The 20,722-nt window shown below is 39.2% G+C and overlaps 1 protein-coding gene across 8 annotated transcripts; it reads right to left on the reverse strand.

The window, feature by feature from the left end:
• Positions 1 to 98: 98 nt before the first annotated feature.
• LOC129378778 (uncharacterized) lies at positions 99 to 20,700 on the reverse strand. 8 transcript variants are annotated; one of them, XR_008608098.1, is made up of 9 exons: positions 20,263 to 20,700; positions 6,221 to 6,415; positions 5,941 to 6,079; positions 5,033 to 5,171; positions 1,242 to 1,403; positions 1,027 to 1,142; positions 658 to 940; positions 501 to 581; positions 99 to 216 (listed from the first exon to the last, which is right to left on the reverse strand). XR_008608098.1 is itself a non-coding variant. In XM_055059277.1 (8 exons), exons 1-5 carry the CDS (start codon positions 20,418 to 20,420, stop codon positions 1,081 to 1,083), a joined length of 660 nt encoding a protein of 219 aa, XP_054915252.1. In that variant the 5' UTR covers positions 20,421 to 20,700; the 3' UTR covers positions 99 to 216; positions 501 to 581; positions 658 to 940; positions 1,027 to 1,080. The 8 variants fall into 8 exon arrangements, 2 of the variants coding, with proteins under 2 accessions (XP_054915252.1, XP_054915254.1); XR_008608095.1 differs by having other exon boundaries at positions 5,941 to 6,415; XR_008608096.1 differs by lacking the exon at positions 20,263 to 20,700 and adding an exon at positions 10,316 to 10,494 and having other exon boundaries at positions 5,941 to 6,415.
• Positions 20,701 to 20,722: the final 22 nt, after the last annotated feature.

A 20,722-nucleotide genomic window follows, 5' to 3' on the forward strand; every position in this document is an offset into this window, starting at 1 on the left:
CTTTAACTTCCTTCTTCACTCTTTCTAACTTTCCTCTCCTTCCTTGTCTGCTTCTTACCTTCCCTTCTCTCCTCCTTGCTTCCTTCAAAACTACCTTCAACACTTAGTGTGTATATATAGAATTCTATTGCTTTCCTCTCTTCAACCGGTGGGGAATAAGGGGAATAAGGGGATTAAGGGGAATATTGACCCATGAAGGCTGCATCACCAGACATCCTGAAGAAAAAACAACAGAAATAAATAACTTGGAAGGACATTGAGAGAACCTCTATGAATTCTAGAGAGAAACAAAACACATAAGTCTGAGCTCATCAACTCCAAAACCAACACTTTCATACTCAAACATTCACAGATTTGCTTCAATTACTTAGTCAACAAACATTAAGGACTACAGATAGATAGACTAATCTTTCCTTTCAAAGACACTTCCATTGACAAATCATCAAACATAATTTCCAACACCACAACAACATGCACTTGAAATTGCCCTGGAGTTTTACCTCTTGGCTTTCCGTCACCACCACAGCATCTCCTCACAGCTGGAGATCCAGTTTTTCGCCAGGATCTCCACACATGCACAGCTGTTCAAAAACAAAGAGCTTTCAGCTGTACCTTTTCAGATGCATGAAAAGGTACAGGAAGGAAAATCAGCCAAACCTCTGACTGCAGATCCACCACAACGTTCATCACCGGTCAGACGCAGAGGGCAAACAGTCCATAAGACGCTAGACTGGATCACTGTTGGGTGACTGACTTCGTTGGAGGTCCACTTCAACTTATCACCTTTTGATGAGAGTGGAGAAAAGCAAGTGCATATTAACCTTTACATTTCATAAAACACATGACAAGATGTTTCGTGATGAAGCCGTAACAATACATCCCTGAGAGCCTTGAAGGCCACAGAGAACTGACATGTTGGGATGTCTCCACCGACAGACACCTGAAGGAACAAAAACGCATTGATTAGCATCTTCCAAAAAGAGACAAACTACATCAATACCAAAACTTGATCGTCTCTGAGCTCACATCAGCCCTGAACTTCACCGCAACTGCTGCACATATTTCCCTCTTCACTGTTTCTCATAGCGGTGACCTCACAGAGTACCTGCTCAAACTCAAATGCTTCACGTTCATCATGACATCTACAAAGAAACAATACGTAACTATCACTCAACACTAAAAGATGAAAGGGAAACTTTCTTGGCAGAGAAAAAAGGAAGAAAGGAGAGAAGCAGACTTACCGGCTTCCCTGGAACTCCAGCTTCTTCGTAACCGTACCCGTAACGGAAGAAACACGGGCGTTACTACACACGTTCCATATATCGCTTCGGGATGGTGGCCGCCGTCGTGCTCCGATGTTGGTCGGAGAAAGTCCACGTAGTACGTCTGCGACCGTAAAACACCTATGGTGATAAAAATGAACTCTCAAACATCTCACCTCTGCCAGGTTCCATGGAAACAAGAAAAACATGCTGGGATGCCCAGCTCCGGTTGATGAGCCGCCGCCGCCGCCGTCTCCTCGAGGATCAAACTGTAGCAGAATCGGCAACACACAACGTGGGACACACAACCGCTGACACACCAGCAGCTGCACAAACATTTTGGAGAGAACATTTAAACAAACTTTCAAGGCAAAAACTTCTATTCAAACTGAACCAAAAGTCTTTTGGAAGACCCATCAAAAAGAACAACATTTTCAGTTAGACACTACAAAAGTGTGACAAGAATTAGAAACTTCACTAAGACTGGGGGGTAGCATTAGCACGTCTGTGTAGGCAGCTTCTGTCTGGCTGCTGCTGCTGCAGCTACCTCACACAACCCAACTCTCTGCCACATCAACAACCATCCTCCCACAACAACATCAGGAACCAAAAACAAGAGAGATTCATAATCATAAAGAAATGAGTGAATCAAATCAACTCAGCTACAACTGCACCTCCTGGTCTCTCTCCTCTGTAAGGGGGAAAAAACTCAACCTAAAGAAAGAGAATAAAAATAAAGACTTAGATTCTTTCTTCCTCGCAAAGAAAAAAGAAAGACGTGTGCTTTCCGTCACAATTTCCTACCGCTCGGAAAACGCATTCTTCAGAAAAAGGAAGCTGTTGCTCTAAAGGGAGATCAAACAAGTGAGGAGAGAGCTACAGCATCAAGTGTGATTTGCCAAAACTACATTATGTCCTTCCAGGGAAAAACTTGACCTCAAGATGTAGTAAATCTTCACGGTGACGGTTTGGGAGCGATACGGCGACTCGGCGCCGACGCGGAACCCTGCGGGAAAACAACTGTTGTCTCTGCTTTTTGGAAATGAGGCCTTCTGAGAAATAGGAATCCCAAGAAATTCATCATATCACAAACATTCTTCATTCTGTAATGACATGATTTCATAAAGGCCGAAAATTAAGATAACATGATAATAAGAAATATTTCATTCATAATATCACACTTTCTCCTTTAGTGAATTACAGCTGGAGCTCCAGCTGTAATTCAGACAACATCCATTAAAACAAGGATATTCCTTAGTTTGCTATGATCGTGACAGAACTAAGACAGCAAAATGTTTATCGATTCCAGCTGGGCGACAAACATCACCGTATGGGAGACGAAATGCAACGTTCGCTATGATTTCATGACTGTCTCGTGAATTTGGTCAAATAATAGTTCTTTTGGTATGTGTTCCTGGCCCAGACCATTCAGGGGATGACCCTGTTTCTCTCTTGGGGGATTTCCATAAATGTGACGTCTCTCCACATCTGCCAAATTCGGAGCGGTATATTACATGCGCGACGACACAGAAGAAAATTCTTGTGGAAGGTGCCTATGCTTCCCGGGCCCGCCCCCCTCTGGGTCTGTAAGATGATAACGTCATTCGCCTTCTTCCAAAGTACCGTCAATTATTGAAAAGGACCAAACCTGCTACGATTCATTGCCGGGCCTGGACAGACGGCTCGGTGGACATGCTGAGAGGGAGTTTTAAAGTTAGAGAATGGGAATTGTTTTGTCGTGTTTGGAGGGGCAAAACTGACTTGTTCTTTGACACTAGATCCGGCTACATTCATTTTGGTGTGGACTCAGTAATTGGAACAAAAGAAATCAAAATCTTGGGTGAGCAAAGAACTGAAACATCAACTGAATCTGAGGAAAAAAGCCTTCATAGAGGGAAACCTAGAAATAACAAACAAACCGTCTAATGAAAAAGGCCCAACTGATTTGACAGGAAATTAAGGACTGGTAATGTGAGAGATGCATGGAGAGGGTTGAAGAAAATCATGGACAGGGAGCAAAGACAAATTTTGCAGTGCCATAAAGACCCCCTCCGGTTTTCCAAGAACCTAAAGACGTTTGATTCCGGCTTTGACGTTCGTGACTTTCAAAACGAGTGTGGGCTGGCTTCACATCTGATCCTACGATTATTCAGGAGCATACAGTGACCTCCGTATTCCACAGTCTCAACCCTCATAAAGCACCTGGCCCGGACGGACTTCGGGGGAGGGTTTTAAAGGAATGCGCTACCCACCTAGGTCCTACTATTACAAAGATATTTAAGATGCTGTTCCTAAAGCCTGGAAGACAGCTACCATTATCCCTGTGCCAAAACTAACAGTGATTTCAGACCTATTGCCCTTACATCCATCCTTAGCAAATGCATGGAGTGTCTAATTCCTAATCACCTGACCCGCCAGGTACCAGCTCAATTAGATCCCATGCAATTTTCTTAGAGAACCGACAGGGGGGTGGAGGACGCCACGCTCACTCTTCTAAATAACTTGCGTGCCCGTGCCCGTGTTCTATTCATGGACTTCTCTTCTGCCTTTAACACGGTGCAGCCACACCTCCTTCTACAACGCCTCTGTGACCTGGAAGTCAGTTCTGGTCTGGTTCTCCTCATCGGGGATTTTGGATTAACAACTGCCTCTCTGACTCTCTGGTCCTCAACACAGGATTTCCCCAAGGATGTGTGTTACCACCTTGGCTCTTCTCCATATACACCACTGAGCTACAGTGTCAAACTGATGACCTCTCCCTCATCAAGTACACAGATGATATGCCTCTAATTGCCTGCCTATGGGAAGCAGTATATTTATCTGCATGGTTTGACAGCAGCTTCCTGGACCTTCGTGTCTCCAAAACCAACGAGATGTGGCTAGGAAGCAGCAAGAAGGGAGGCAATAAAGACCAGGGGCACACCTTCAGGCCAATCGGCATGAAGGCTCAGGAGGTGGAGCAGGTGACTCAGTTTAAATACCTTGGGAGAGTCATAGAGTCACCTACAGTTTCAAGACCGTGTGGAGTAAAGCGCTCGGCTAAACATCTGAAAAACACACATTCCCGCATAACGTGTATCGTTCTTGACGACTCGTCACCTTTTCCCAATACGTAATGCACGATTACGGTCATAACTCTGACATCGCTTGCATAACTAGCCTTAGGAGAAAAGGAATGTTGAACCGTTTGGTTCTCGTTTTTCGGATGTCTGCCAATCTTTGCTGCTGTCGGAAGAGAGAGACGTCGCATGGTCTTGAAAAACAGATAATTGCTGAAAGTTTGACTGCGTGCCGCTACGGCTGCGTACGTCATTACGTACGTCTGGCGTCTTATTCCGTTTTTTCATTTTCTTTCGCTGGGAAAGTTGAGCGCCGACACAAACTGCCCAAACAAAGATTCCTACTTAATGTGGTGTTGATAAAACCTTCCTCGCTTCCATTTGCTGCTCTGTGCGACCACCTGCTTCGGTGTTCGGCATTTACTCGTCGTACTCCCTGCACCGTTTCCAATGTTTGCCGCCGTTTATCTACGTGACCTGACAATGTTTGATTACACTGACTTTATTATCACTGCTGCAGCTGCTACTGTGTTTACATAAGCTGCACTGATGCTGACTTATGATTTATGGCTGTGCTTTGAAACAAATCCCAGCGGCCGGCCCGCGCTGCGCCTCGGGTGGGTGCGTCGCCACGTATAGCTCTCGAAAATGGCAAACGTTTCTGCTTTCCGTAGATAAATATTACATTCGTGTCTGTCCTGTCTGGCTCACCTCTCTGGCTGAGTGCGGCAGAGCGGCTGCGTGGGCTCGACCCGGCTCGGCCCGGCTTGCGGAGGGCGCCGTCTTGGTTCTGTGGCGGAGCAAAGGGTCGGTCTGATTCCTGGATGCTGCCACCGTCCGGAGCCTTCAACTACAAATACAAGTCATTTGTAAAAACACATCTCAACAACAAGACCGTTGAAACTTATTAAAATAAGAAAAACAAAGTCATAAAATCATCCAACTTGACATCAAACAAGCAAAGAAACGTCAAGTATTTTGCGCAGCTCCAAACGGTTTAGCGCCACCAAACATTAAAGATCCGCTGTTGTTGTATGGACCTTCCCGACCTCTCGGCTCTTCTGGTTCTGCTCTGCGTACCCGGAACCGCAATCGCATTTTGGGAACGCGCTTTCCGAAAACCGGAAAACAGCGGAAACCCTGACTTCCTTTCAAGCTCGACTAAAAACGCACCTGTTTAGAATTGGATTTGAAACGTTCTATGTTGCATGACTTTGTGTTTATGATGTAAAGCACTTTGACATGCCTTGTTGCTGAAATGTGCTATACAAATAAAATTGGATTCATTGATTGAAGGCTTGAAAATACAGATATTTGGAGAGAATTGCTGAGGAACATTTCCACAGTATTGCTTGTCGCTGTAAATGTATCTGTGAGTTTTCGGTTTTTGGCCATTTACTTTGTGTGTAAATCCTCTCAGGAATGTGACAAATGTCCATAAATAAACTGATTTCAACAAGTCACATTTGAAAATTACCCAAAGCAGCAGTGACAAAAACAAGCTTTGACCGGCTTAACGCAAGGGTCGTGAACCGGTGTCCTGAAGAACCGGGTCCAAAGTCCCGCTCAAACTCTTTTCTTTCCTACGCTACCGGATGTTTGTGAGGTTATCCGCTCACCTGAGGAAAGACGGACGTCTTCTGGCGGGGGGGGGGGGGGGGGGGCGAGGTCAGAGGTCGAAACGCCGTCTGTGAGGTTCTGCCAGGCGGAACGGAGGAGAGAGCTTTTCCCGGCTCCGGTTCTTCCCACGATCCCTGACTGAAAGAAAAGCCTTTAGAAAATCAAACGGGGACTGGAGGCTTGATGCAAAAATGAACTGGAACAAATTTGTGCGAATCAAACGTCGACCGTTGAATATCGACTGATGTGAAATGTTGCCGTCGTGAAAACTTTTTCTACCCTGTTTCTGACTTTCACAAAGATCGATGACAAAGTTTCTGGTGAAAAAGAAAAATCTTTTCGTTGGCTTTCGTTGTTGCGCTGATGTCTTTGAGGCCGACTGTGTCAAAGGTCACGACCCCTTCGCTCGGTCCATCGGGAGGAGGACGTTTCCCGCGGTGCTTTGCTCTCTGAAGCTCGCTCCGCTCAAGTCACCTGAGAAACGTTTGGAAATGAGGGTTAAACGAGACCTGGGGTTTATAAAGCTAAGCTAAATGGACCGCCTCTCCATCCGTCGGTTTGATTTGGTGAAACCGAGTATTATTTAAGCGAGAAGAGAGAAAAGTCTTTATGCTGCTTTTCCATGTACATTTGAAGGAAAAAACCAAAACCAAACATTCACCGACGCAGAGGTCGTACAAATGTGACATTTTTATGAAAGGTCGCTAGAAATTCATAAAGAATCTTGAGGAACAGTTGCCGTCGCTGCTCCTCTGTAAAAATGACATAGATACAAAAGAAGATTCCCGTAAGAGCCTCGTTGCAAAAAGGAGGCTCGACCCTGACTCGACTGGGGAGAAACATGAGTGTGCAGGTTGAAAGAAACAGGAAAGGTTCACGTTGGCCTTGCTGTCAAGTTCTGCAGCACAAGCTCTCAGGATATTGTTTTGTGAGTTCATAAACAGCACTTTGCATCTTCTACAAAGCACATTAGCACCAGGGTCTTCATCTCTGCGCTGGATTCCCACCGGGCCCACCTGGCCGCCCTCCAGACCCGTCAACGATCGCTATTTAAATCTCATCGAGTCGGGAAAAAAACTCTTACGTTCTAAATGTCCCCCGTGTTGTTTTAGATTGAAAGATCATTCCGATCGGCTTCTAAATAACAACCCCGCTGTCGGAAACACACTTTAGCATGACGTGCTAATGTAAGAGCTTCCACCCTTCACGTCCCTTCATGCGTGGAAAGGTTGGCTGAATTTTCTGTAATGACTGGTAAATATAAATCAGCAGAGTGAGCTTCCCCACTGGTCCACTAGTTCTCTGCATACACAGCAGAGCGCTGTGTCTCACAAATAATTAGTACAATCGGCCTTACCGATAGTGATGTTTGATTTATAATATGTCTTTAAAATTAATTTCGTACAACTTGGTCTCTCTTTTATAATCAAACAAATCAGGAAAATAAACAGAGGCGACAGGAAAAATGAACTACTAAACTACTTAACGGCAACCTCTGGTTTTTTGGTTTTCTTTTTTTTACTTTATTTATTCCAATAAACAAGAATAGAATAGAATAATACTTGACCAGGGGGAGAATCTTTCTTTCACCTTGCAGCCAGATAAATTTCCAAAACAGAGTAATACAAAAGCCATTCCAATAATGGACAACCACAGAATCACGTCCTTCAGAAACAGGGATCTGATCGACTTAGAAATGGCACCAAAAACTTTCACGTATTCTCCAGGAGAGACAAGAAAATTGAATTTACAAAGAAATTCTGCAAAAGTCTACAATAGACCATCACTGTTAAACAACTGGTCAACCGGAACAATGTTACAATTAAACCAGGAGTCCAAAAACATTGTTTTCTTCTTATACAAGATGTCCTTATTATGAGGAGACAAGTTATGTTTGTAGGGCCTGCCGATGAAAGTTAGAGAGTTTAATTGGTTGCTTCGTTAGATGAAAATTACAAATTAAAAACAAATTCAGAACACCTCATTTAGAGAAAATATGGAAAGCTAGAATATTCCAGAATGACGTTGGAGAATTAAAAAAAATGACGGATCCAATTTATTTTCAAAGTCTTATTCAAGATAGAGAAAGACAAACACTTAAGTCCTCCATTTTCAGATGAATTCAATAGAGTACATTTCTTAATGGAGTGAGTCTTATTTTTCCATATAAAGTTCAATAGCAGTTTATCAATTTCCTTCTCACTTTTATTGTCAAGGTCTAACGATTGTGCAGCATCAATGAGTCTGGAAAGTCCTTCGGCCTTTGTAAGCGGAATACGGCCGCGCAAAGAGACATCTCCAACTAACCACTCATTGAGTCTTTTTTTAGACTTCTGAATTAGCGGGTTAAAGTTTAGAGAGCTTCTTTCTGTTTCTATTTCTGTGGAGGCCCAGGAACTTGTGGACAGCATCAAGTTCCTGGGCCTCCACATCACATCTGACCTCTCCTGGAATACAAACACCTCCCACCTGGTGAAGAAAGCACAACAAAGGCTCTTCTTCCTCAGGAAACTGAGACGGGCTGCACTTTCCTCACGGCTGCTCGTGAACTTTTACAGGGCGACGATCGAGAGCGTCCTCTGCCTCTGCACAGCACTGGAGAGGAAACAACTGACACGGGTGGTGAGAACAGCACAAGGCATTGTGGGATGCCCCCTCCCGGACCTGGACTCTATTTACATGGGCGGGGTCAAGAAGAGAGCTGGATCCATAGCCATGGATTCCAGCCACCCGGGCCACAGTCTGTTTGTGCCGCTGCCATCAGGCAAGCGGTACAGGAATATACGGACTACAACAAACAGACTGAGAAACAGTTTCTTCCCCACAGCCGTCAGAGCCATTACTCCCTGCCGCCCCTGCTGCCCCCTCCCACACATATCATAACCTCACATACACCCCCCCCCCACCCCCACACAGCCATATTGTACTGCACTTGCACTGTCACATCATCTGCACTTTACCATAATTGGACCTGCTGCTTCTTCTTGTGTGGTTGAGTGCCTTTAGTTAATTTTAGTTGGATATATTATTATTATTATTATTGTGTGTTTGTTTATTTAATATTGTATATTTTGACTTTTTGCACGGGAGTTGCAATAGAAATTTCATTGAATCCTGTTCTATGACAATAAATGCTATTCTATTCTATTCTATTCTTCTTGATGTTTATACCTGAAGAAACAACCTCATTCTTAACTTCAATTGAGGAAATGGCCTTGGTCATGGTCCTTAATGGCCATTATCTCACATTTTTTAAGGTTAAGAGATAGACCCGAAGCTTTGGAGAAAGTATCAATCCTCAGGAAAGCACTGACAGCACGGCACGGGACGTCTTACGCTACCGCCGTCTTCTCCCGTCGACAGCGACCTCTGGTTTTTCTGACATACTGGCAATCACAGCAAACCGACACGCACGAGAGAAACCGATAAACTTAACTGGAACAAAAATCAGACAAACATAACCGACAACATCAATTACTGATAAATAATTCATGTTTACCTGTAAAGAGTCAATCATATAAATCAACACAGTGAGCTTCCCTAAATCAAAATCTAATCAAATTTTACTTGTGTAGCACATTTCAGCAGCAAAGCATTTCAAAGTGCTTTACATCATAAACACAAAAACACAAAGTCATGCATCATGGAATAAACAATACATTGTTACGTATTACGTTTCAAATACAATTCTAAACAGGTGTGTTTTTAGTTGAGATTTAAAGGAAGTCAGGGTTTCTGCTGTTTTACAGTTCTCTGGAAGTTTGCTCAAAATTTTTGGTGCATAGAGGCTGAAAGCTGCTTCGTGGTTCTGGTTCTGGGGATGCAGAGTATATCAGAACCAGAACCTGAGAGGTCTGGACGGTTGATACAACAACAGCGGATCTTTGATGTATCGTGGTGCTTAAACCGTTCAGTGATTTGTAACCCAACAACACTATTTTAAAAACTATTCTTGGAGCTAAAGGGAGCCGGTGTAGAGACTTTAAGACTGGTGTTACGTGCTCCATCTTCCTGGTTCTAGTGAGAACGCGGACCTACTGGTCCACTAGTTCTCTGCGTACTGTAATTTTGAGCACACCCAAAACAACTGGATTTGGTGACTTACCGCAGTTGAGCGCTGAACAGACTGTGTGGAATTTACTGTTTCCCCTCCTATCCATAGGGGGCGCCAAAAAACCACCCATCGCCTGGTAATTACTAAACATATTTTAGCAAGAATTTCATCTATAGTGAATAACCGTTACACTAACACTGCCCAGGTGCATTTCTTGTGTTTTCTACATGATACGGAAGCCTCGTTGGAAATACGTTCTCATTTATCGGATTAATTGATATCCACCGCTGCGTGGATGTCAAAAACCGGGTCAGCGTTACCTGGGACGTTTTAGTTCCTCCCCCCGAAAGTCACCGCTCAACAGCGACATGTGAAACGCTTTACATCGGTCGCAGGCTGTGAAAGGAAAACGTTTCACGACGTTTCACTTCCTTCCTCTTGTTCTTCGAATTTCGGCCGCGGCGCCATCTTGGATGTTTTCCACAAGAGACGGAGAAGTATCGCGCGCACGCGCTCCTTGCGCGAGATACGTCATCACGCAAATACGGAGCAGCTACGCAGCGGCGACACGTGTACAGTTCTCCAATCAAAGTACTATATACAATGTAGTACAATATACAATGTAGTACAATCCCTGAACATGACTACAATAGCAATACATATGTCTACTGATTTACTGAATGACATGAGCTTGATTGCTGATTTTGATATTTAATTTCGATAACAACAATTCTAATCAGGCTACATAGTTGTTGTGTTTTTATTCATCAGTTTCTTTCCAGAACACGAAAACATATAAAGTTTTAAGAAAACCTCCTGCTGCGTGTCTGTCTGGTGAATTTCTAATTCACTCCTGTGTGATTTATCACTCAGGAGGTAAAACATTCATAACTCTTACTGAACTTAAATTAGCAATACTTTGTTATAATATGACTCGGGTAAAAGTGACACGTTCTTACTAATATTTCGTGAGGTAGATTTTTTTTTGCTCCATCTAATTGACTCAAGTAAATGTAACTAACTCTAGATATGGCAAAGGTTCCCAGGTTTTATTTGGAAAGGATAACTCCTAGTTCAAGTATTAAAGAAAAGACAGGAGGACAGTTTGAACAGAGGGGAAATGAATCCTCACTTCATACATTCACGGATTGTGATTCCCGTCGTAAACCTCGCCGTCTCCAAACGGGATGCAGAGAAAACATCCCGATGGAATGGATGCCGTCGAGCCACAAAGCTGGACGTCGACGGGGAAGAGAAACCGGGCCTCTGAAGCGCATAAACATCACAATGACATCTGACGTTCAGCAGCTTTACGGAGAAACTCTTAACGACACGAGTATAGATCCTGCGAGGAGTAAAAGGTTGTTCTGCACGTTTTCACCTTCTCCAAATACATAAAACCAACCAACCGTCCGTCCGTCCAATTTTAGTTGTATAGCACATTTCAAAGTGCTTTACATCATAAAAAACACAGAAACACAAAGACAAGCAACATAGAATAATCAATACATTAAGTTGCATCATTATGTTTGAAATCGATTACGTTTCCAATACAATTCCAAAGAGGTGTGTTTTTAAAAGAAGTCAGAGTTTCAGCCGTTTTACAGTTTTCAGGAAGCGTGTTCCAAAGTTTTTAGCGCATAGATGCTGATGCTGCTTGTCCTCGAACCAGAAGCAGAAGACCCAAGAGGTCGGGAAGGTCAATAAAACAGCAGGAGATCTCTGATGTATCGTGGCGAAAGCCAGAGATAAAAGGGGGGAACCATTCAGGTTAGCCACCTGAAAGAATCTGTTCCCCTCTATAAAATGTCAACAATAAATTAACCTGCAAATCCTTAACTCTGTGTATTATCCTCATAAACAAGAATAAATCATGTGACTTGGTAACATTTGCTCCTTGTTTGACAGAGACATGAGGCGGGAACCATATATTTTAACCACCTCAAATAATTTGTTCCCCCTCTATAAAATGTCAACAAATTAATTAAGTTGCAAATTATTAACTGTGTATATTATCCTCATAAACAACAATAAATCCTGTGACTTTGGTAACATTTGCTCCTTGTTTGCAAGATATATGAGGCGGGAACTATATATTTTATATTACTAAAATAATTTGTTCCCCCTCTATAAAATGTCAACAAATTAATTTACCTGCAAATCCTTAACTGTGTATATTATCCTCATAAACAACAATAAATCCTGTGACTTTGGTAACATTTGCTCCTTGTTTGCCAGAGATATGAGGCGGGAACTATATATTTTGGATTACTAAAATAATTTGTTCCTCCTCTATAAAATGTCAACAAATTAATTTACCTGCAAATCCTTAACTGTGTATATTATCCTCATAAACAAGAATAAATCCTGTGATTTTGGTAACATTTGCTCCATGTTTGACAGAGATATGAGGCGGGAACCATATATTTTAACCACCTCAAATAATTTGTTCCCCCTCTATAAAATGTCAACATATTAATTTACCTGCAAATCCTTAACTGTGTATATTATCCTCATAAACAACAATATATCCTGTGATTTTGGTAACATTTGCTCCTTGTTTGACAGAAATATCAGGCGGGAACCATATATTTTATTCACCTCAAATAATTTGTTCCCCGTCTATAAAATTGCAATTAATTTACCTGAAAATTCTTAACTGTATTATCCTCAAAACAACAATAAATCTTGTGATTTTGGCATTTGCTCCTTGCTTGCCAGAGATATGAGGCAGGAATATATTTTAGATCACTAAAATAATTGTTCCCCCTCTATAAAATGTCAACAAATTAATTTACCTGCAAATCCTTAACTGTGTATATTATCCTCATAACAACAATATATCCTGTGATTTTGATAACATTTGCTCCTTGTTGCCAGAGATATGAGGCAGGAACTATATATTTTAGCCACCTCATAATTTGTTCCCCTCAATAAAATCAACAAATTAATTTACCTGCAAATCCTTAACTGTGTATATTATCCTCATAAACAACAATAAATCCTGTGACTTTGGTAACATTTGCTGCTTGTTTGCCAGAGATATGAGGCGGGAACTATATATTTTAGATTACTAAAATAATTTGTTCCTCCTCTATAAAATGGACAAAAATTTATTTACCTGCAAATCCTTAACTGTGTATATTATCCTCATAAACAACCATAAATCTTGTGATTTTGGCAGCATTTGCTCCTTGTTTGCCAGAGACATGAGGCGGGACCATATATTTTAGATTACTAAAATAATTTGTTCCTCCTCTATAAAATGTCAACAAATTAATTTACCTGCAAATCCTTAACTGTGTATATTATCCTCATAAACAACAATATATCCTGTGATTTTGGTAACATTTGCTCCTTGTTTGACAGAGACATGAGGCGGGAACCATATATTTTAACCACCTCAAATAATTTGTTCCCCCTCTATAAAATGTCAACAAATTAATTTACCTGAAAATTATTAACTGTGTATATTATCCTCATAAACAAAAATATATTCTGTGATTTTGGTAACATTTGCTCCTTGTTGCCAGAGATATGAGGCAGGAACTATATATTTTAGCCACGTCAAATACTTTGTTCCCCCTCTATAAAATGTCAACAAATTAATTTACCTGCAAATCCTTAACTGTGTATATTATCCTCATAAACAACAATAAATCCTGTGACTTTGGTAACATTTGCTCCTTGTTTGCAAGATATATGAGGCGGGAACTATATATTTTATATTACTAAAATAATTTGTTCCCCCTCTATAAAATGTCAACAAATTAATTTACCTGCAATTCTTAACTGTGTATATTATCCTCATAAACAAGAATAAATCCTGTGATTTTGGTAACATTTGCTGCTTGTTTGCCAGAGACATGAGGCGGGAACCATATATTTTAACCACCTCAAATAATTTGTTCCCCCTCTATAAAATGTCAACATATTAATTTACCTGCAAATCCTTAACTGTGTATATTATTCTCATAAACAACAATAAATCTTGTGATTTGGCAGCATTTGCTCCTTGTTTGTCAGAGATATGAGGCGGGAAATATATTTATATTACTAAAATAATTTGTTCCTCCTCTATAAAATGGACAAAAATTTATTTACCTGCAAATCCTTAACTGTGTATATTATCCTCATAAACAACAATAAATCCTGTGACTTTGGTAACATTTGCTGCTTGTTTGCCAAAGATATGAGGCGGGAACTATATATTTTAGATTATTAAAATAATTTGTTCCTCCTTTATAACATGGAGAAAAATTATTTTACCTGCAAATCCTTAACTGTGTGTATTCCCTCATAAACAGCAATAAATCCTGTGATTTTGGTAACATTTGCTCCTTGTTTGCCAGAGATATGAGGCGGGAACCATATATTTTAGCCACCTCAAATAATTTGTTCCCCCTCTATAAAATGTCAACAAATTAATTTACCTGCAAATCCTTAACTGTGTATATTATCCTCATAAACAAGAATAAATCCTGTGATTTTGGCAGCATTTGCTCCTTGTTTACCAGAGACATGAGGCGGGAACTATATATTAGATTACTAAAATAATTTGTTCCCCTCTAAAATGTCAACAAATTAATTTACCTGCAAAATCCTTAACTGTGTATATTATCCTCATAAACAACAATATATCCTGTGATTTTGGTAACATTTGCTCCTTGTTTGACAGAAATATCAGGCGGGAACCATATTTTAGCCACCTCAAATAATTTGTTCCCCACTATAAAATGTCACCAAATTAATTTACCTGCAAATCCTTAACTGTGTATATTATCCTCATAAACAGCAATAAATCTTGTGATTTTGGCAGCATTTGCCAGAGATATGAGGCAGGAACCATATATTTTAGCCACCTCAAATAATTTGTTCCCCGTCTATAAAATTGCAACAAATTAATTTACCTGAAAATTCTTAACTGTGTATTTTATCCTCATAAACAGCAATAAATCTTGTGATTTTGGCAGCATTTGCCAGAGATATGAGGCGGGAACCATATATTTTAGATTACTAAAATAATTTGTTCCCCCTCTATAAAATGTCAACAAATTAATTAAGTTGCAAATCCTTAACTGTGTATATTATCCTCATAAACAAGAATAAATCCTGTGACTTTGGTAACATTTGCTCCTTGTTTGCCAGAGATATGAGGCGGGAACCATATATTTTAGCCACCTCAAATAATTTGTTCCCCACTATAAAATGTCACCAAATTAATTTACCTGCAAATCCTTAACTGTGTATATTATCCTCATAAACAACAATATCCTGTGATTTTGGTAACATTTGCTCATTGTTTGCCAGAGATATGAGGCGGGAACCATATATTTTAGCCACCTCAAATAATTTGTTCCCCCTCTATAAAATGTCAACAAATTAATTTACCTGCAAATCCTTAACTGTGTATATTATCCTCATAAACAAGAATAAATCCTGTGACTTTGGTAACATTTGCTCCTTGTTTGCCAGAGATATGAGGCGGGAACTATGTATTTTAGATCACTAAAATAATTTGTTCCCCTCTATAAAATGTCAACAAATTAATTTACCTGCAAATCCTTAACTGTGTATATTATCCTCATAAACAAGAATAAATCCTGTGACTTTGGTAACATTTGCTCCTTGTTTGCCAGAGATATGAGGCGGGAACTATATATTTTATATTACTAAAATAATTTGTTCCCCCTCTATAAAATGTCAAAATATTAATTTACCTGCAAATCATTAACTGTGTATATTATCCTCATAAACAACCATAAATCTTGTGATTTTGGCAGCATTTGCTCCTTGTTTGCCAGAGATATGAGGCGGGAACCATATATTTTAGATTACTAAAATAATTTGTTCCTCCTCTATAAAATGGACAAAAATTTATTTACCTGCAAATCCTTAACTGTGTATATTATCCTCATAAACAAGAATATATCCTGTGATTTTGGTAACATTTGCTGCTTGTTTGCCAGAGATATGAGGCGGGAACCATATATTTTAGATTACTAAAATAATTTGTTCCTCCTCTATAAAATGGACAAAAATGAATTTACCTGCAAATCCTTAACTGTGTATATTATCCTCATAAACAGCAATAAATCTTGTGATTTTGGCAGCATTTGCTCCTTGTTTGCCAGAGATATGAGGCGGGAACTATATATTTTATATTACTAAAATAATTTGTTCCCCCTCTATAAAATGTCAACAAATTAATTTACCTGCAAATCCTTAACTGTGTATATTATCCTCATAAACAACAATAAATCCTTTGAATTTGATAACATTTGCTCCTTGTTTGCAAGATATATGAGGCGGGAACTATATATTTTAGATTACTAAAATAATTTGTTCCTCCTCTATAAAATGTCAACAAATTAATTTACCTGCAAATCCTTAACTGTGTATATTACCTCATCAAACAACAATATATCCTGTGATTTTGGTAACATTTGCTGCTTGTTTGCCAGAGATATGAGGCGGGAACCATATATTTTAGATTACTAAAATAATTTGTTCCTCCTCTATAAAATGTCAACAAATTAATTTACCTGCAAATCCTTAACTGTGTATATTATCCTCATAAACAACAATATATCCTGTGATTTTGGTAACATTTGCTCCTTGTTTGCCAGAGATATGAGGCGGGAACCATATATTTTATATTACTAAAATAATTTGTTCCTCCTCTATAAAATGGACAAAAATTTATTTACCTGCAAATCCTTAACTGTGTATATTATCCTCATAAATAACAATAAATCCTGTGATTTTGGTAACATTTGCTGCTTGTTTGCAAGATAAATGAGGAGGGAACTATGTATTTTAGATTATTAAAATAATTTGTTCCTCCTTTATAACATGGAGAAAAATTAATTTACCTGCAAATCCTTAACTGTGTGTATTCCCCTCATAAACAGCAATATATCCTGTGATTTTGGTAACATTTGCTCCTTGTTTGACAGAAATATCAGGCGGGAACTATATTTTAGCCACCTCAAATAATTTGTTCCCCCTCTATAAATGTCAACAAATTAATTTACCTGCAAATCCTTAACTGTGTATATTATCCTCATAAACAACAATAAATCCTGTGACTTTGGTAACATTTGCTGCTTGTTTGCCAGAGATATGAGGCGGGAACCATATATTTTAGATTACTAAAATAATTTGTTCCTCCTCTATAAAATGTCAACAAATTAATTTACCTGCAAATCCTTAACTGTGTGTCCCCTCATAAACAGCAATAAATCCTGTGATTTTGGTAGCATTTGCTCCTTGTTTGCCAGATATACGAGGATGGAAACTTATATTTATATGACTAAAATAATATTTATCTCCTCTATAAAATGGAACAAATTAATTTACCTGCAAATCCTTAACTGTGTGTTTTACTCTCATAAACAACAATATATCCTGTGATTTTGGTAACATTTGCTCCTTGTTTGACAGAAATATCAGGCGGGAACTATATTTTATCCACCTCAATAATTTGTTCCCCCTCTATAAAATGTCAGCAGATTAATTTACCTGCAAATTCTTAACTGTGTATATTATTCTCATCAACAACAATATATCCTGTGATTTTGGTAACATTTGCTCCTTGTTTGACAGAAATATCAGGCGGGAACCATATATTTTATTCACCTCAAATAATTTGTTCCCCGTCTATAAAATTGCAACAAATTAATTTACCTGAAAATTCTTAACTTTGTATTTTATCCTCATAAACAACAATAAATCTTGTGATTTTTGCAGCATTTGCTCCTTGTTTAGAGATATGAGGCAGGAACTATATATTTTAGATCACTAAAATAATTTGTTCCCCCTCTATAAAATGTCAACATATTAATTTACCTGCAAATCCTTAACTGTGTGTATTATCCTCATAAACAACAATAAATCCTGTGACTTTGGTAACATTTGCTGCTTGTTTGCCAGAGATATGAGGCGGGAACCATATATTTTAGATTACTAAAATAATTGTTCCTCCTCTATAAAATGGACAAAAATTAATTTATCTGCAAATCCTTAACTGTGTATTATCCTCATAAACAACAATAAATCCTGTTATTGTCAGCATTTGCTCCTTGTTTGCCAGAGATATGAGGCGGGAACCATATTTATATTACTAAAATAATTTGTTCCTCCTCTATAAAATGGACAAAAATTAATTTATCTGCAAATCCTTAACTGTGTATTATCCTCATAAACAGCAATAAATCTTGTGATTTAGGCAGCATTTGCTCCTTGTTTACCAGAGACATGAGGCGGGAACTATATATATTAGATTACTAAAATAATTTGTTCCCCTCTATAAAATGTCAACAAATTAATTTACCTGCAAATCCTTAACTGTGTATATTATCCTCATAAACAACAATATATCCTGTGATTTTGGTAACATTTGCTCCTTGTTTGACAGAGATATGAGGCGGGAACCATATATTTAGCCACCTCAAATAATTTGTTCCCCCTATATAAAATGTCAACAAATTAATTTACCTGCAAATCCTTAACTGTGTATATTATCCTCATAAACAGCAATAATCTTGTGATTTTGGCAGCATTTGCTCCTTGTTTACCAGAGACATGAGGCGGGAACTATATATTTTATATTACTAAAATAATTTGTTCCCCCTCTATAAAATGTCAACAAATTAATTTACCTGCAAATCCTTAACTGTGTATATTATCCTCATAAACAACAATATATCCTGTGATTTTGGTAACATTTGCTCCTTGTTTGCCAGAGATATGAGGCGGGAACCATATATTTTGGCCACCTCAAATACTTTGTTCCCCCTCTATAAAATGTCAACAAATTAATTTACCTGCAAATCCTTAACTGTGTATATTATCCTCATAAACAACAATAAATCTTGTGATTTTGGCAGCATTTGCTCCTTGTTGCCAGAGATATGGGGCGGGAAATATATCTTATCCACCTCAAATAATTTGTTCCCCCTCTATAAAATGTCACCAAAATTTACCTGAAAATCCTTAACTGTGCATATTATCCTCATAAACAACAATAAATCTTGTGATTTTGGTAATTTGCTCCTGTTTGCCAGAGATATGGGGCGGGAACTATATATCTTAGCCACCTCAAATAATTTTTTCCCCCTCTATAAAATGTCAACAAATTAATTTAACATGTGCTCCATGTTCCCCAGAGATATGAGGCGGGAACCATATATTTTAGATTACTAAAAATCCTGTGATTTTGGTAACATGTGCTCCATGTTTCCCAGAGATATGAGGCGGGAACCATATATTTTAGGTGACAAAAATAATCATATTTGAATATTCATATTCATATATCATATCCCACACTGCCCATACTTACAAAAGTGTCGACTTAATGAAATAGTTGGCTTGACATGAAGCAAAACGTGATAAGCAATCTGCCGAAAACCTTGCGTACCTTTGCATAATTGATTGGAGGAATAAGATCACATGATTTTGACTTTCCATAAAACACTGTTTCCGTCTTCTAGAATATTTGTAAATTGGTAGACAAACATTTAAACATAAAACAAATTTAATAAACAACATCAAAACACTCATATTGATTTTAACTATTTTGGATGTTAAAGTCTCAAATAATAACTTTTCATTTTTATATAGAAAAGTAATCACCAACTGTATCAAAATTCACTGGATTTGTTGATCTATTCCCTTGTTATATGGGGGAACGGGTTATTTGAGGTGGTTAAATAACTCTTGCAAATAGTGATGAAATGTTATGTCATGTCTTATGTTATGTTATGTCTTATGTCAAACAGCAAGTTTGACATAAGATGATAAGTTTGACATAAGGAATAAGCAGTTGAACACATGTTGGTAAATGATTTTGTTTCCATGATTTGGAGGGGGAACGGATAATTTCAGTCAGGTAAAACAGCTAAAATATTCTGTTCCCCCCTCATAATTTTGCCAAATAAGAAGCAAACGTCACCAAATCCACATGATTTATTGTTGTTGATGAGAGTCATAAGCACAGTTAAGGATTTGCAGGTAAATTAATTTGTTCTCATATTATAGAGGAGGAACAAATTATTTTAGTCACCTAAAATATATGGTTCCCCCTTCATATGTCTGGCAAACATGGAGAAAATGTCACCAAAATCACAGGATTTATTGTTGTTAAACAGAGAAAAAATCTTGCTGGTAAGTTAAGTTGTTCCCATATTATAGAGGGCTAACAGATGTTCACAGGGGAACCGAATTTCGCACAAGACCGGCCGCAGTGTTCAGTCTGTCTGCTCACCTGTAGGAGAAACCCCCGCCGTGCTGGTCGCTCTGAACCGGCGGCTCCCGGAGGACAAAAAGTTTCCGGACTCCAAGCATCGCTCTCGTCATTTTAAGGATGCTCATTTGTTCCCCAAAAAACGAAAAAAAACAAAACAAAAAAACTCCGGATATCATCGCGAATCAGCAAATTCCTCCCAGGCCGAACTTGTAAATTGGACGTTGTGCTGCTAACGGTTAGCTTTCGTCACCAACTCAGGCGGGAGCGAGAACGCTGTGGAGCAGGTGCTTTAAATCATAAAACGTGACATTGTTCAGCCTGGAATGAGCGTCTTCCTCCTCACGTCTGAATTTTTTTTTTTTTTTTGCCAGTTTTTGCTTCCGAGGACGCCGGAGAAATCGGCCGGTCGTTTCAAAACACTCGGGTTGATGGCAGCTCGCCGGGCTGCTCGGCGACCCGTTTCCAGGCAACCGTGACG

This window comes from Poeciliopsis prolifica, unplaced genomic scaffold (assembly GCF_027474105.1).
Source record: "Poeciliopsis prolifica strain line A6 unplaced genomic scaffold, Auburn_PproV2 SCAFFOLD053, whole genome shotgun sequence".
NCBI classification, from domain to species: domain Eukaryota; kingdom Metazoa; phylum Chordata; class Actinopteri; order Cyprinodontiformes; family Poeciliidae; genus Poeciliopsis; species Poeciliopsis prolifica.

Excerpts from the sequence above, each read along its gene's own strand:
- LOC129378778 (XM_055059277.1), bottom strand. The coding sequence starts at position 20,420 with ATGATATCCGGAGTTTTTTTGTTTTGTTTTTTTTCGTTTTTTGGGGAA. Across the intron at positions 5,172-5,940 it reads AGACGTCCGTCTTTCCTCAG|TTGAAGGCTCCGGACGGTGG; the intron begins GTGAGCGGATAA and ends TTGTATTTGTAG. Across the intron at positions 1,404-5,032 it reads TGCCGCACTCAGCCAGAGAG|GTGTTTTACGGTCGCAGACG; the intron begins GTGAGCCAGACA and ends TTATCACCATAG.